We start from the raw sequence: 13297 nt of genomic DNA on the forward strand, positions 1-13297 counted from the left end.
TCATTATAGCCATACAAGAGGTGTGTTGGCAGGAAGTAAGCATTACCTTGGTGCCTGATGACGAAATCAGTGGGTAGAAATAGTCGGAGAAGTTGTCGTTCACGAGAACTGTTAGTCCCATTTCGTAGCCCGGTGAGTCCACTTTAATCCCCGGCTCGTCCTCTCTGTCTCTTTGGTGTCTTTGTATATCCTCTGGGCTGCAACAGAAAAGAAGATGTACATAGTGGGCCGGCCGCGGTGGTCTAGCGGTTAAGGCGCTCAGTCCGGAACCGCGCGACTGCCACGGTCGCAGGTTCGAATCCTGCCTCGGGCATGGATGTGTGTGATGTCCTTAGGTTTGTTAGGTTTAAGTAGTTCTAAGTTCTAGGGGACTGATGACCACAGATGTTAAGTCCCATAGTGCTCAGAGCCATTTGAACCATTATGTACATAGTGGGATCGGGCGGGAGAGGAGGAGGAAGCGGCGGAAGGCAATAACAGACAGAATGTGTTCTCAGGGAACTTGTGTGTTATTTGTGCTACCTAAATCGGAAAACTTGATATTACGATATAGGTTAAATCTTGTATGAGGCCATTTTTATTACCGTACTTCGTGCAATATCTCGAAATCTATTTAGGAACAAGCAACAATTGAGTGGCAATAAAATTATTTTACTGCACCTTAGTTTTCACTACGTTCGTCGGGCCTACACAGCGGCGTGATGACCCAGTACACATCCGCTACTGGTATATTGTTTTAAACTCCCATGTTTATACTAGGGGCGTTCGATAAGTAATGCAAGACATTTTTTTATTCCCCACTCTCTTGGCTACAAAACCGTATTTCTCAACATAATCTCCGTTCAACGCAACGGCCTTACGACACCTTAATGTTAGGGCCTGCATGCCCTCGTGGCACCACTGCACTAGTCGATGTCGGGGGCAACGTCTTGCTGTATCAGAAACGTCCCCAGCATCCACGTGGAATGCAACCTTCGTTGGGCTTGACTGTTTGCTCTCTAGTCCTCGGTTTGGAGGCGAGGAACCCAGCGGCCACACACCTTTGAGTACCACAGTTGGTGGATGAGTGTGTCAGCACTACCAGCAGAGACGTCCAGTTGAGCAGCGACGTGTTTGATTGTGATCCGTCGATCATCTAGAAAGAGAGTGTCCGCACGTTCCAACATTGCGGGAGTCACAGCTGTTTGTGGCCGGCCGGTACGCAGGAGATGGGACATGTTTGAGCGACCGCGTTGCAATGTTGGCAGACGCCTCGCCCGACGATTCATCGTGCTTTTGTTCACTGCTGGGTCTCCGTAGACATTCTGCAAGCACCTATGACTATCTGCGATGCTCTGGTTTTCCCCCATAAGAAGCTCAATGACAGTTCTCTGCTCTGCTTCGTTACGGACGCCATTTTGAAGGCTACGTATAGCGCCGCCACGAATCGGAACTTCATGCAACTACAGCAGGTGAAACGGGAATACCCCACGATATCCCACAACAAATTCTGCATTTTTTCAATTGAAAAAAATGTGTTGCGTTACTTATTGAACGCTCCTCGCACTCATATCTATTTCGGAACGGATGGGTGTGTCGCCTATTGAGGCGATTCTTCCATTTTCTAAAACTGAAAGTAGTCGGCGCATCCTACATTTCGATAAGTTGGGTGCCTTTCGCCGGTTGTAAGTTTTTATCACTAGTGAAACTATAACTGCTGAGACGTCCACGGGTAGTGTCAATTGATATTAAAGTTTTTTGAGTATGGTACCGCGTGATAATGCAAAAAGCTGCACTGGAGAAACGAACGCTTCGACCAGGGTTACAGTGGCCTTCTTCAGCGTCTACTGCCGACTGTAACCGTGGCCGAAACGTTGGTGTCTCCGGTGCAGTTTTTTACACAGCGACGCGGTACCATAACCAGAAAACGTTTATGTCAACAACGAAAGTGGGTAACAGAAAGCTTTTCCTTGCGCTTAATAGGCAGCATGTTCGATAACAATATCGCTTCTTCTGGGTAAGATATAGTGGAAGGACAAATTAACTTTGCAGCTTTACCGCACAACGGAAAATAGTGTACTGATTCTACAAACACAAATCTCACGCGTACAATTCACTTAAACGCTTGCCACTTGTCGTGATTGCTCATATGTGTGTACTGTATAAGGGGAAATTAAAGAGAAATACTGAAACAGGCGAACTACTGAATATTAAAACAGTCTTGTTGGATGCTTGTGTTTCTCCGAAAAGTGTGGGTTGTATTAACGAACTTAAACATACTTGTCAACTAAGATGGTAAAACATCATTAACCCCCTAAATTAATTTACGTAACTTGAGCGTGTGACAATGCATAGTAAGAAGTGCTGATGACATAAAAATATTTGAGTTTTTTGTTTGGTGTATGCTGCGCACTCCACGTTTCCTATAACTGCTAACAACACAGATACAGAAGTTGAGCTGGTTAAAACTTTGACTGGCATTTACGTTTGAATAATCTCAATTCCCGCTGGTCAAACTTCAGAGCTAATTAACATGCTAAAAAATAAATGGAGAACTACATTCACTTCGGACAGAAATGCCACACAGTAATGAAACAAAAAGAATGGATTGTCGCACACTTACGCCGACTGTTGATGTTGAGTTTTGTCGACATATATACGTCTGCCGCTCAGAATTCATAACGGTAGTTTCACAGAAATGAGGTATGTGTAAAAGTTGATAAAGCAAAATGAACTCTTGAATGTAGTTTAAACTGGCGAATTTTTATGTTGCTCAACTGGCTTTAATCATTACGCCAAAACCACTCTTATTAAGAACGGCAAACTTTTTGTTCTAACTGTATTAACTACGTAAACTAACGAGCTATAAGCGGACATACAGGAAACAACTTGTGTTCTGACAGCTTTTGTTACTTACATCTGAGGAGGTACACGAAAAATTTCTAACTCATAATGACTGGTGTTTAGACGTGCATTTTGTCATTGCTAGACTTCAAAAATCAGAATATTCATTTGTGTGGCTACATTGTAGGTAGCTGTTTTAAAATTATTGGCCGTAATGTACATCCGTTTGTGCAACTATAAGAAACAGTATACTGGTATTTTTGTGCAAGCAGACGACATTTCCTGAGGCGAGTGAAAATCGGACGCAACATACCGTAAGCAAAATCAACAAATTTCAAAACGAACTGTTTTAGATCTAGGAAGCAAGTTAAATGGTTCAAATGGGTCTGAGCACTATGGGACTTAACTTCTGAGGTCACCAGTCCCCTAGAACTTAGAACTACTTAAACCTACCTATCCTAAGGACATCACACACATCCATGCCCGAGGCAGAATTCGAACCTGCGACCGTAGCAGTCGCGCGGTTCCAGACTGAAGCGACTAGAACCGCTCGGCCACTCCTGCCGGCAAAGCAATTTAAACTGAGGACATGTTCACTGATGATATTTTACACGTATAAACCGAAAGATTTTTGTGACAAAAATAAGCATTTTCTTGTAGGTGCACAGACGGATTTAAAATGCCTTCAGTGATTTTAGTACTCAAATTAAATACTGTTTGATGTTACAGTAGATGGGACCGTGTTCATCTGACTCATCCTTCTCTTATTCGGCTAGTATTACTACTATGTCTGATTGGCGAGTTTTACTGCGTGAGAAGTAGGGTCACCTGATGAAGTCGTCGCTGCCGCGCACGTAGTTGAACGCGCAGCAGAAGCCCTCCATGGTCTTCCTGGTCTTGAACAGCTGCGAGCAGTTGTGGAGGCGGCCCTGCCACGAGCAGCGAACCAGCAGGTCTTCGCACGTGGGCGCCACCTGCCACAGTCACAAGCAGATTTTCCTCTCTGTGGGCTTGCCGGTCATAGTTCTCATGTCTACGGCTATGAATCGATATCGACATTATTGCTTCTCGTCTCTTTGCTTCCTACACTTACAAGCAAGAATCACTAAGTAAATACAGTATCTGCTAAATATTATGACAATACTTCTGTTCCATTGGACTTCGTCTATGTAAGTTATTTAAATGTTATGTAACAAATTAACCATCAACAAAATGAAAATGGCAGGAAGATACGGTGATATACGGAAACGGCATTCATTCACTGAAATCAATTATGACCGCAGCGCATTTAGGGGTACCCTGCCATAGCGTTTTAAAATGAAATTGCCACAGATTTACTTCATCTTCAAAGATGGTAAGTCAGGGAAGAACAGGCTGATTCTTGCATTTTCTTCGTCAGATTCTTAACTCTGCCGAATTGTAGTAGAGGAAGGGTTAAAAATTTAAATGGGAATTGCATGAGTAGCTACGGATTCCTCCAGTCAGCACATGAATGCTCGACGATCTACACTGAGGGACGCTGCAAGAAATAACTTGCTTCCCCCCTCCCATGAACTATGGACCTTGCCGTTGGTGGGGAGGCTTGCGTGCCTCAGCGATACAGATGGCCGTACCGTAGGTGCAACCACAACGGAGGGGTATCTGTTGAGAGTCCAGACAAACATGTGGTTCCTGAAGAGGGGCAGCAGCCTTTTCAGTAGTTGCAGGGGCAACAGTCTGGATGATTGACTGATCTGGCCTTGTAACATTAATCAAAACGGCCTTGCTGTGCTGGTACTGCGAACGGCTGAAAGCAAGGGGAAACTACAGCCGTAATTTTTCCCGAGGGCATGCAGCTTCACTGTATGGTTAAATGATGATGGCGTCCTCTTGGGTAAAATAGTCCCCCATTCGGATCTCCGGGCAGGGACTACTCAAGAGGACGTCGTTATCAGGGGAAAGAAAACTGGCATTCTACAGATCGGAGCGTGGAATGTCAGATCCCTTAATCGGGCAGGTAGGTTAGAAAATTTAAAAAGGGAAATGGATAGGTTAAAGTTAGATATAGTGGGAATTAGTGAAGTTCGGTGGCAGGAGGAACAAGACTTTTGGTCAGGTGATTAAAGGGCTATAAATACAAAATCAAATAGGGGTAATGGAGGAGTAGGTTTAATAATGAATAAAAAAATAGGAGTGCGGGTTAGCTACTACAAACAGCATAGTGAACGTATTATTGTGGCCAAGATAGACACAAAGCCCATGCCTACTACAGTAGTACAAGTTTATATGGCAACTAGCTCTGCAGATGATGAAGAAATTGATGAAATGTATGACGAGATAAAAGAAATTATTCAGGTAGTGAAGGGAGACGAAAATTTAATAGTCATGGGTGACTGGAATTCGTCAGTAGGAAAAGGGAGAGAAGGTAACATAGTAGGTGAATATGGATTTGGGGGAAGAAATGAAAGAGAAAGCCGCCTTGTAGAATTTTGCACAGAGCATAACTTAATCATAGCTAACACTTGGTTCAAGAATCATAAAAGAAGGTTGTATACCTGGAAGAATCCTGGAGATACCTTTTAGTATCAGATAGATTATATAATGGCAAGACAGAGATTTAGGAACCAGGTTTTAAATTGTAAGACATTTCCAGGGGTAATTGTTGATTCTGACCACAATCTATTGGTTATGAACTGCAGATTGAAACTGAAGAAACTGCAAAAAGGTGGCTATTTAAGGAGATGGGATCTGGATAAACTGAAAGAACCAGAGGTTTTACAGAGTTTCAGGGTGAGCATAAGGGAACAATTGTCACAAATGGGGGAAAGAAATACAGTAGAAGAAGAATGGGTAGCTTTGAGGGATGAAGTAGTGAAGGCAGCACAGGATCAAGTAGGTAAAAAGACGAGGGCTAGTAGAAATCCTTGGGTAACAGAAGAAATATTGAATTTAATTGATGTAAGGAGAATATATAAAAATTCAGTAAATGAAGCAGGCAAAAAGGAATACAACGTCTCAAAAATGAGATCGACAGGAAGTGCAAAATGGCTAAGCAGGGATGGCTTGTCTCACTAGGGGTAAGACGGATACTGCCTACAGGAAAATTAAAGAGACCTTTGGAGAGAAGAAAACCACTTGTATGAATATCAAGAGCTCAGATGGCAACCCAGTTCTAAGCAAAGAAGGGAAGGCAGAAAGGTGGAAGGAGTATATAGAGGGTTTATACAAGGGCGATGTACTTGAGGACAATATTATGGAAATGGAAGAGGATGTAGATGAAGATGAAATCGGAGATATGATACTGCGTGAAGAGTTTGACAGAGCACTGAAAGACCTGAGTCGAAACAAGGCCCCGGGAGTAGACAACATTCCATTAGAACTACTGATGGCCTTGGGAGAGCCAGTCATGACAATACCATCTGGTGAGCAAGATGTATGAGACAGGCGAAATACCCACAGACTTCAAGAAGAATATAATAATTCCAATCCCAAAGAAAGCAGGTGTTGACAGATGTGAAAATTACCGAACTATCAGTTTAATAAGTCACAGCTGCAAAATACTAACGCGAATTCTTTACAGACGGATGGAAAAACTGGTGGAAGCGGACCTCGGGGAAGATCAGTTTGGATTCCGTAGAAATGTTGGAACAAGTGAGGCAATGCTAACCTTACGACTTATCTTAGAAGAAAGATTAAGAAAAGGCAAATCTACGTTTCTAGCATTTGTAGACTTAGAGAAAGCTTTTGACAACGTTAACTGGAATACTCTCTTTCAAATTCTGAAGGTGGCAGGGATAAAATACAGGGAGCGAAAGGCTATTTACAATTTGTACAGAAACCAGATGGCAGTTATATGAGTCGAGGGGCATGAAAGGGAAGCAGTGGTTGGGAAGGGAGTGAGACAGGGTTGTAGCCTCTCCCCGATGTTATTCATTCTGTATATTGAGCAAGCAGTAAAGGAAACAAAAGAAAAATTCGGAGTAGGTATTAAAATTCATGGAGAAGAAGTAAAAACTTTGAGGTTTGCCGATGACACTGTAATTCTGTCAGAGACAGCAAAGGACTTGGAAGAGCAGTTGAACGGAATGGACAGTGTCTTGAAAGGAGGATATAAGATGAACATCAACAAAAGCAAAACGAGGATAATGGAATGTAGTCAAATTAAATCGGGTGATGCTGAGGGGATTAGATTAGGAAATGAGACACTTAAAGTAGTAAAGGAGTTTTGCTATTTAGGGAGTAAAATAACTGATGATGGTCGAAGTAGAGAGGATATAAAATGTAGCCTGGCAATGGCAAGGAAATCGTTTCTGAAGAAGAGAAATTTGTTAACATCGAGTATAGATGTGTCAGGAAGTCGTTTCTGAAAGCATTTGTATGGAGTGTAGCCATGTATGGAAGTGAAACATGGACGATAACCAGTTTGGACAAGAAGAGAATAGAAGCTTTCGAAATGTGGTACTACAGAAGAATGCTGAAGATAAGGTGGGTAGATCACGTAACTAATGAGGAGGTATTGAATAGGATTGGGGAGAAGAGAAGTTTGTGGCACAACTTGACTAGAAGAAGGGATCGGTTGGTAGGACATGTTTTGAGGCATCAAGGGATCAAAAATTTAGCATTGGAGGGCAGCGTGGAGGGGAAAAATCTTAGAGGGAGACCAAGAGATCAATACACTAAGCAGATTCAGAAGGATGTAGGTTGCAGTAGGTACTGGGAGATGAAGAAGCTTGCACAGGATAGAGTACATGGAGAGCTGCATCAAACCAGTCTCAGGACTGAAGACCACAACAACAACAACCACATACACATCGCGTAACATGAGTAATATGACGGACAGAACGAGCCGCCAGCCGATGTGGCCGTGCGCTTCTAGGCGCTTCAGTCTGGAACCGCGTGACCGCTACGGTCGCTGGTTCGAGTCCTGCCTCGGGCATTGATGTGTGTGATGTCCTTAGGTTAGTTAGGTTTAAGTAGTTCTAAGTTCTAGGGTACTGATGACCTTAGATGTTAAGTACCATAGTGCTCAGAGCCATTTGAACCAGAACGAGCAGCAATCTCCAACTGTTTGCTGACGCCGTATTGTATTGGAAAGTCCCGTCGCTAAGAAAGTTGGAGGATACAGGATGGATTTCTATGTGGTGTGATGAATGGAGGCTTGCTCTAAATGTAGAAAAATGTACGTTAAGGCAGATGAGTAGGAAAATGTACCTTGTAATGTTCGAATACGGTACTAGTGTTGTGCTGCATGACACAGTCACGTCGTTTAAATATTTAGGCGTAACCTTGCAAAGCGATATGAGATGAAACTAGGTCGCTAGTAAGGAAGCGAGTGGTCGGTTTGTTGGGAAAGTTCTAGAAAAGTATAGCTCATGTATAAAGGAAATCGCTTATAGAACTCTAGTGTATCTAGTGCACTGCTAGATTTGTTACCGGTAGGTTCGACGAACAGGAGAGTATTACGAAGATGCTTGAACAGAAATGGGAATGCCTGGAGGAGGACAACGTTCTTTTCACGAATCACTGTTGAGAAAGTTTAGAGAACCAGCACTTGCGGCTGACGACAACGGGTCTACTGATGCCGACGTACATTTTGCGCAAGGACCTTGAGGGCAAGATAAGAAAAATTAGAGCTCATATGGAGGCGTGTAGGCAGTCATTTTTCTCGCTCTGTTTGCGAGTGGGCCAGAACAGGGAATGATTAGTACGTGGTACTCTCCACCGTGCACCGTACAGTGGCTTGTGTGTGTGTATGTTTGTATGTACATGTAGATATAGCTGGACGTAAAGGCAAAATAATAAACCATTCCACCACTGACAAAGGAGATACTGTGCAGAGTAGGTGTGATAAGACTACCTACATCCACATACATACTCTAAATATCAATGAAGAGAATGTCAGACGGTTCTTGGTATGGTATCACATTTTAGAGTTTTTCTCATTGCTATCGCTTCTGGAGCTCGGGAAGAATGACTAAATGCATCTGCTTGTGCTGTCTTTAGCATAGTTTCGTCTCCACGCTCCCTGCGCGAACAATACTTAAGGGACTGATCCACCCTCCTCCACTCACAGCGCAGTCGCTGACTGAATACTAAAGGAAATGCTGTTTTTATATGTCCTGGCACAAGCTCTGTTGCCTTGTAGAAATACTGAAAGACATTTTTGTAATAAGAGGTGAATTATTTTAGTTTATTTTACGCTGCTGTCTGTGCACCTCTCGATACTACAATGGCACCCACTAAAGCAAATATATCGAATGTTTTCGGGAATCTGATAACATTTATAACATTGCATCTGCGGGGCCTTTACGACTTCGGCGAAACCTCTAATTTTCAGTCGAGTTTTCATTTGAGGAAACAAATCAGTGTGAACTATCAGTTCTTAAGGATAGGTGCTCAAGAACTTCGAATGCTGCTGTACCAAAATATTCGGTGGAAGTATTTTCCAGATGTCTTGTAGTGAAAGAACCAAATATCGCAGTCCGCACCGAGGGGTTGCCGGTTTTGAGATGAGCTTTTTCCGGTCCACAGAACTGATGTTCGAGAGTATAGCAACAGAAATTGAAAACTACGGTGAAGATCATAGACGCGATTAATCTTCTTTGGTATTTGATCTGAACGTTCCAGTGAAAAAAGGCGCACATCGTCGGCCACAATAGTGCTTTTCAGACAATGAGTTGCTCTCCTTCCGACTGTGTTTTCATTTATGTGCGCCTCGAGATAGTATGCGCCTTCTGTTCCTCTGTGAAGGAGTACGGTTTCCCCGACAAACAAACCGCTATTTCAGTTGTGTCCTGAACAATATGAGAGCTATTTGAGCAGAAAGTCTCAACGACTCTTTCATCTGATGATGTGGCACACGCCCCTCTTACCTCTCGCTTTTTATTTAGAGCACAATGGCGTCAAAGATTAACGATGACAGCTGAGTGGGGAGCGTTCTCAAGAGGCAAACTCACTCTTCTGAAATTCTGTGATCCGTCCTAATACAGCCGAAGTACGTGCGCATTGATCTGTAAGCAACTGAGACGTTTCATGGAACGACAGATTCACTGAGAGCGCCCAAGGATAAAACTCCGCCGCGAGACTGTCGTCATTGTTCTCTCTCTCTCTCTCTCTCTCTCTCTCTCTCTCCGTCCGAACAGGCCTTGGAAGGCTCAACGGTACCGACCGGCTGCCGTGTCATCCTCAGCCCATAGGTTTCACTGAATGCGGATATGGAGAGGCATGTGGTCAGCACACCTCTCTCTCTGCCGTATGTCAGTTTACGAGACCGGTGCCGCCACTTCTCAATGAAGTAGCTCCTCAGTTTGCCTCACAAGGGCTGAGTGCACCCTGCTTGCCAACAGCGGTCGGCAGACCGGTGATCACCCATCCAAGAGCCAGCCCAGTCCGACAGCTCTTAACTTCGGTAATCTGACGCGAACCGGGTTCTTCCTTCCACTGTGAAATATTTTGGTTGTTACTGATCGCCCGTCGGTGGAAACGTGGTAGAAGCAGCTTGAGCTGTGAACTGTATGGCGTATACGAACAGGTCTAAACATCCACAGAAGCAGGCCTTTTCTCCTCGATACTCAGATTTTGTCACAACACATAATACAGAAGTGGCGCGCTTCAAAAACTTCCCAAGAAAATCTTAGACCATCGTATCTCGACAATGGATAATTACTCGAAGAAAAAAATCGTTTTCTCTTTACCCGTTTATCAATTTTCTTTCAAAGTATGAACCGATTCGTAAAAGTTTAAGGTACAGAATTGATGCACTTGGAAAACTTTCCAGAACAACATGTTTTTTGCACGTAAAATCCAGACGAAGCAAGATTTTTCAAACGGTTGACACTTATCTCAGACCAGGGTTCGATACACTGTTGGAACAAAACCAAACAATCAGTCTCGCTCCAGTCCGGACTTACGGTCAACTGATTTTGTACGTAAAATCCGAGCGAAGGTGACTGTTTCTGCACGTAATCTCTCCACTCTGCACATACAAATAGTGCCATTAGCTGGGCATTAATTTCAGCCCAAATAATTTTTTTTTTTTTTTTTTTTGAAAAGGGAGACAATCGATTCGTACAATTTACTTGGGCGTCAGCTCTGGTTCGTCGTTCAAACCTTGTTCAATATATGTTCGAATGGCTATACAAATGGCCGCTGGTTCGGGCTATACCAGAAACGTTTTACCCCATGTTCTCCCCAGCTCCAGCAGGAACCTAGCACCACGATTCCCCTCCACACTCCCCACCCCCCTCCCCCCCCCCCACCCCTCAATTCTGCGAGCGGCCTTTTCGGACATTCTTGTTACAGCGCTTCCGCGTTGTAACTGTATGTCGGTTACGGACACAACCGATTCAGGGTTCCAAATGGCTCCAATAGCTCTGAGTACTATGGGGCGTAACATCTGAGGTCATCAGTCCCCTAGAACTTACAGATAGTTAAACCTAACTAACCTAAGGACATCACACACATTCATGCCCAAGGCAGGATTCGAACCTGCTGACCGTAGCAGTCGCGCAGTTCCGGACTGAAGCGCCTAGAACCGCTCGGCTACCGCGGCCGGCAGATTCAGGGAGAAAGTGTTTCCATAATAGGAAAAATGGTCGCTCTACGAATGGTAGTCATCTCCACCAGCACTTTGTGGTGCCGAAGAGTCGTGGCTTCCAGAAGCACATGTGACAGGATTGGCTCATCGTGACACCTGGAGCGACGAGTTCCTGGGGACGAAGTTACCTCACTCCTTGCGACCCGTATTATAAAGCATAACGCAGTAACATTCTGCACAGGGACAACAAGGGAGTATCGACCTCGAACCAGCTGACGACGGATCAGTTCGATCCAGTCATGATGTCTCACTCTTATTCATGCTGATTCTTTTTGAGCTGAAATTGCTGTTAGGTCTGGTGCTGGGTGACGTGTGACGATGACTGCGACCATGCCAAAGATCTCATGTGCGGTCCACACGAAATACACCTGGTGGTCAGTGTCTGAAGGGAGAAAGTCACACTCTGGTTCACAGGCATGCAGCATAACGTACATAGCGACGCAATTATGTCCAGTTTCCTGCTGAGTGGTATGTTCAATGAACATATCACCACTAAAGGTGTGCCGATGATTTGAAGCGGTTCATTGAGAGAGATTTTGAATAACAAATTTTTACAATCGTTTAATAATGTGTTTAAATGATACGATTGGATGGACTAGGTAAAGTGTAATACCATTAGAAAAAAATTATTTCTTGAATTTATATTTTGTATGTCAGTCGCAGAATTTAAATTTATTGTGTAAAGTAATTATTTTCAATCTCAAAGTGTTTATTAAATATTTATGTGGCGTCTGTTCTTTCGGTTGATGTAAATCAATGGGGACTGTTAAAAATAGGGGCAGGATTGGGATTTGAACCCGTGTCTCCCGCTTCGTAGGCAGATGCGTTGACCACTGCTACATCTTCTTTTTATCTCATTTTTTTCGTTATTGTGCGTTCTATTTGCTTATGGCGGACGTCCCACGACGCTTGTTCAAGTTCGTCGTTGAGCCTTTAACTCAGGTTTTTTTTTTTTTTTTTTTAATTACGGAGGGCAGCTACTAATCCTCTGACCGAACAAGCTGAGCTACCGTACCGGCGTCATCTTACCCACGCGCTACTGATATAGTGCTCCTTACCCATTATCCTCATTACTCGCGGTATTTCGGCAATTCCCATAAGAGTTCGAGCGTGCTGTGCATCCTCACTGAAGTGATCATTGACCCTCCTCGCCTTTATTATAAACTGGGGGAAAAAAGTCGCAACACCTAAAAATAATTAATACAGGGTAATGAAAATTCGGGAATGCATTTGTCTGGGTGACATACACTCCTGGAAATGGAAAAAAGAACACATTGACACCGGTGTGTCAGACCCACCATACTTGCTCCGGACACTGCGAGAGGGCTGTACAAGCAATGATCACACGCACGGCACAGCGGGCACACCAGGAACCGCGGTGTTGGCCGTCGAATGGCGCTAGCTGCGCAGCATTTGTGCACCGCCGCCGTCAGTGTCAGCCAGTGTGCCGTGGCATACGGAGCTCCATCGCAGTCTGTAACACTGGTAGCATGCCGCGACAGCGTGGACGTGAACCGTATGTGCAGTTGACGGACTTTGAGCGAGGGCGTATAGTGGGCATGCGGTAGGCCGGGTGGACGTACCGCCGAATTGCTCAACACGTGGGGCGTGAGGTCTCCACAGTACATCGATGTTGTCGCCAGTGGTCGGCGGAAGGTGCACGTGCCCGTCGACCTGGGACCGGACCGCAGCGACGCACGGATGCACGCCAAGACCGTAGGATCCTACGCAGTGCCGTAGGGGACCGCACCGCCACTTCCCAGCAAATTAGGGACACTGTTGCTCCTGGGGTATCGGCGAGGACCATTCGCAACCGTCTCCATGAAGCCGGGCCACGGTCCCGCACACCGTTAGGCCGTCTTCCGCTCACGCCCCAACATCGTGCAGCCCGCCTCCAGT

The 13297-nt window shown here is 44.6% G+C and overlaps 1 protein-coding gene across 1 annotated transcript in view; it reads right to left on the reverse strand.

Annotated features, from left to right (window-relative positions):
* The window catches only part of LOC124775542 (sodium channel protein Nach-like), a 117632-nt gene that overhangs the window by 55474 nt on the left and 48861 nt on the right, over nt 1-13297 (reverse strand). Inside the window, 3 exon segments of the mRNA XM_047250375.1 lie at nt 47-154; nt 2459-2486; nt 3652-3797. Of these exon segments, the coding sequence (XP_047106331.1) occupies nt 47-154; nt 2459-2486; nt 3652-3797 (282 nt within the window).

This window comes from Schistocerca piceifrons, chromosome 1 (genome assembly GCF_021461385.2).
Source record: "Schistocerca piceifrons isolate TAMUIC-IGC-003096 chromosome 1, iqSchPice1.1, whole genome shotgun sequence".
Classification (NCBI taxonomy): Eukaryota; Metazoa; Arthropoda; class Insecta; order Orthoptera; family Acrididae; genus Schistocerca; species Schistocerca piceifrons.